The 4,341-nt window shown below is 38.4% G+C and overlaps 1 protein-coding gene across 1 annotated transcript in view; it reads right to left on the bottom strand.

Moving 5' to 3' along the window:
• Window positions 1-982: 982 nt before the first annotated feature.
• CS (citrate synthase) overlaps window positions 983-4,341 on the bottom strand; it is a 173,889-nt gene continuing 170,530 nt past the window's right edge. Inside the window, exon 11 of the mRNA XM_053708094.1 lies at window positions 983-2,692. Coding sequence (XP_053564069.1) covers window positions 2,522-2,692 — 171 coding nt within the window. The 3' untranslated portion in view covers window positions 983-2,521. The remainder of the gene's footprint in view (window positions 2,693-4,341) is intronic.

The raw sequence follows: 4,341 nt of genomic DNA, 5'->3' as shown, positions 1-4,341 counted from the left end.
TATAGCATTCAGGGGACTCCTGGAGGAAGCTGGATGTCTGTCTGTAAAAGTTACTGCGCAAAAAAGCGCTTAATTAGGCCCCTCCTACTCATAGTAACACAGTGGAAAGCCTTGGGAAACTGTTTCTAGGCAAATTTAAGCCAGCCATGTGGAAAAAACTAGGCCCCAATAAAGTTTTATCACCAAAGTATATATAAAAATGTTTAAACATGCCTGCAAACGTTTTATATTGTAAATATAAAAGAGTATTACCTCAGAAAGTAAGCATGATACCAGTCGCTATTAAATCACTGTATTCAGGCTTACCCTACATAAATTTGGCATCAGCAGCATTTTCTAGCATTCATTATCTTCTAGAAAAATCTTAACTGCACATACCTCATAGCAGGATAACCTGCACGCCATTCCCCCGCTGAAGTTATCTCTCTCTCTTCAGTCATGTGTGAGAACAGCAATGGATCTTAGTTACAACCTGCAAAGATCATAGAAATCACAGGCAGATTCTTCTATTTTTCTGCCTGGAACAAAATAGTACAACTCCGGTACCATTTAAAAAATAATAAACTTTTGATTGAAGCAAAATAACAGCTACATTTCACCACTTCTCTCTTACTACCTCCATGTTTGTTGAGAGTTGCAAGAGAATGACTAGATATGGCAGTTAGGGGAGGAGCTATATAGACAGCTCTGCTGTGGGTGTCCTCTTGCAACTTCCTGTTGGGAATGAGAATATCCCACAAGTAATGGATGATCTGTGGACTGGATACACCTTACAAGAGAAATAAATAGCAACGTTGTTGTACTATGTATAATTAAACTTGGGGGGGGGCAGATGTAGTGAGAGAGAAAAAAAAAAGTAAGCAATGCAAGTAATTTTAGAACCTTGTAATGAGATGGTCTGTGTGCAGCGTTCTTTTTGAGATCTAATATTAGGAATGTGAGGGTAGCAAAACAGTAGCAAATATGACGCTGTACCACAGTATTCTGGTGTTGTTAATAAAAACATTTATTTTGCATTTATACAGAACAACCTTTAGTCTATTGAGAAGTTGAACATTCAGTCATAATTTGCACAAGTGCTGGCGGATTTGTCTTCATGGAAAATATAGTGGGAGCAAGGAGTATCACAGTAAGAGGCTGATGGGTGGTGGAGGAGTGTATTAACTATGAAGACCAAAATCTAGTTGGTTCCCTTCTTTCTGTAGTCCTATGGATAAACATTAATGATGCTGATAAAAACCTGGAGTTGAGTAAGGTAAGGATAGACATTCATTTATGTCTAGGTCAGTAAATCTTTGCTGCAATAGTCAGGATAAAGGTAAATTCTACTTAAGTTAACCCCTGCTGAGATGGGACTGGTTATTTCACCTCTTTAGGAGTGCAAGACTGCAAATAACATCCACAAACAAGGGAAAATGGGATATGGTAATGAAGGTAAAAGCCTTAAAGAACAAAAGTAAAACAAGGCTCAGCTGAAAATCATGTTCAGTTCCTCAGTGGCTCTATTTTAAACAGAAGGGGAGAGAGAAAAAAAAACACTGTTGCACAAAGTTTTGTGGTCAGACAGACAATCTTGGAGGCGTTGCAGGAATATATACATTAAAAAAAATAGTTGTAAGAAGTAAAAACCTTACATAGGCAAACCAGCAATGGAGGAGAAAAAAATAAAAATAAAAAAAGCTTCAGACCTCCACAGACCGATATTGCTGTGAAAAAGTCCCTGGCAATTCTCCCTTATAAAAAAAATATGAACACTGTAGTGGGCAATTATTCCTTTTAAATTAAAAACGCACACACAAATATAACCTAGAAGAAGCACTCAGCATGAAATACTTTCACTGGCAAGAGTTGGTTACATCTAAAAGCCACCACAGAATTTCCACTTATACCACTGTAAGGGGCCAGAAACAAATTGCTTTGCAGTGGTTATGACTTACAATTAGTATTTTTTTTTTTAAAAAAATCTGATGAAGAAACATATTTAAACCCACTAAAGCCTGTGAGAAAACTGAATACAAAACAGCTTTGTAACCTTGAGCAAAAAAAGTCTCACAACACGAATAAAAGGCATATTGCAGGTGTACAAAAAATGACTTTCATCAGTTTTGAGCAATTGCCACTGCCTCCAAATAGTGTAAGCAGCCAACAGTGCAATGGATTTTAAAGTAGACACATGACAATTTCAACCTCCAAGACCGATGTGTAGATAGGCAAAAAGAATAAACTTGTTAGGTTTGGAAAAGGGTGAGTGGGGCTCAGTCACTGCCAAGTTGCAAAGATTGGATTCCTATTGGCAGGACATCAATCCCTTCAGTGACGGAGAGCAAAGGGATCTCCCGCATTGAAGGGGAAAGAATAGGATGAACTGAGAAGATTTTATATTTTCAGCATAAATAACCAGGTAAGTTTTCTCGCCAACGCTCAGAAAACAGTGGGAGGTGCAAAGCAGTCCATTGATACGAAAGGTGTACTGTCTTTAACAAGCCCTCCACACAAGAGAAGCTTAAAGTTATCATTCAAGTTAACCAGATTTTGTTCCGACCAGCTGCATAAGGCCATCTGTGCTCATCGATTTGGGCCTCTCAAGAGGAAAGCCCAGTGCCCGGCTCCAGATCAGCTGTGCAAGGACACCCAGCGCTCGTGATACACCAAAAAGAACTGTGTAATAATTCATCTCCTTCATTCCATAATACTGCAGAAAGACAAGAAATAAGTCAATAAAAGGATTATTATTTCCGGGCTTAAGATAAACATGAGAAAATGGCTGTTTATAATGGATCTCAATATGAATAATAATAATAATAATAATAAGTTCTTAAACTAGTTGAAAAACAAAAAAAAAAAAACTACTATAACAAGTTACTATATAGTTAAACAATCCATCAGCTTTAAAGGGACAGTCAACACCAGAATTTTTGTTGTTTAAAAAGATAGATAATCCCTTTATTACCCATTCCCCAGTTTTGCAAAACCAACACAGTTATATTAATACACTTTTTACTTCTGTGACTAACTTGTATCTAAGCATCTTCTGACCGCCCCTAATCACATGACTTAGTTATCTATTGACTTGCATTTTAGCCAATTAGTGCAGTGTCTGCCACTAGCGTGATCACAATGCTATCTATATGGCCTACAAGCGCTAGCTCTCCCCTGCTGTGAAAAGTAAAGAAAATAGAGGCGGCCTTCAAGGGCTTAGAAATTATCATATGAGCCTTCCTAGGGTTGCTTTCAACTAGAATACCAAGAGACCAAAGCAAAATTATTGATAAAAGTAAATTGGAAAGTTGTTTAAAATTGCATGCCCTATTTGAAAAATGAAAGGTTTTTTTTGGACTTGACTGTCCCTTTAAAGAGAAGTTTTAGTTTATTAAAACTGGATGTAAACGATAATAGCCATTTTACATTACCATGGCCTTTTCTGCAAGTACAGCATGCCAAGTTACTGTTTAGCACACTGTTGGGAGCTCTTTTGTAAATACTAGCTTTGCCATGTCTTATCTGGCCTTACATCATTCCACAGCACTGCCCTAATCGCCAATGCATTGTTGAAGATACAGAAACGGTTCAGTTTGATTTGCAAACTTACTTGAATTTTGCCGTTTAAAAACAAAATTTATGCTTACCTGATAAATTTCTTTCCGGACATGAAGAGTCCACAACTTCATTCCAATTACTAGTGGGATATTCAACTTCAGACCAGCAGGAGGAGGCAAAGAGCACCCCAGCAAAGCTGTTAGGTGTAACTGCCTTACCCACAACCCCCAGTCATTCAACCAAAGGAAATGGAAAAGGAAGAAACAAGGGTGAAAAGGTGCCTGAGGATTACACAAAAAACCTGCCAAATTATAATAAAAAAAAAAGAGGGCGGGGTCGTGGACTCCATGTTTGGAAAGAAAGAAATTCATCATCAGGTAAGCATAAATTTTGTTTTCTTTCCTATGACATGGGGAGTCCACAACGTCATTCCAATTACTAGTGGGAACGAATAACCAAGCTAGAGGACACGTAATGAACAGAGAGGGAGAAAAAGGCAGGAGGACCTAAACAGAAGGCACCACCACTTGAAGATTTTTCCTCCCAAAAGAAGCCTCAGCCAAGGCAAAAGTATCAAGTTTGTAGAATTTGGAAAAAGCATGCTAAGAGGACCATGTTGCCGCCTTGCAAATCTGTTCCACAGAAGCTTCATTTTTGAAAGCCCAAGAAGAGGAGACAGCCCTAGTGGAATGAGCCGTAATTCTTAGGAGGCTGCTGTCCAGCAGTCTCATCAGCCAAATGAATAAAACTTCTCAACCAGAGAGACAGATGAGTAGAAGAGGCCTTCTGACCCTTACGCTTTCC

This window comes from Bombina bombina, chromosome 3 (assembly GCF_027579735.1).
Source record: "Bombina bombina isolate aBomBom1 chromosome 3, aBomBom1.pri, whole genome shotgun sequence".
NCBI lineage: Eukaryota > Metazoa > Chordata > Amphibia > Anura > Bombinatoridae > Bombina > Bombina bombina.
This window is presented reverse-complemented; position numbering and strand designations above follow the sequence as displayed.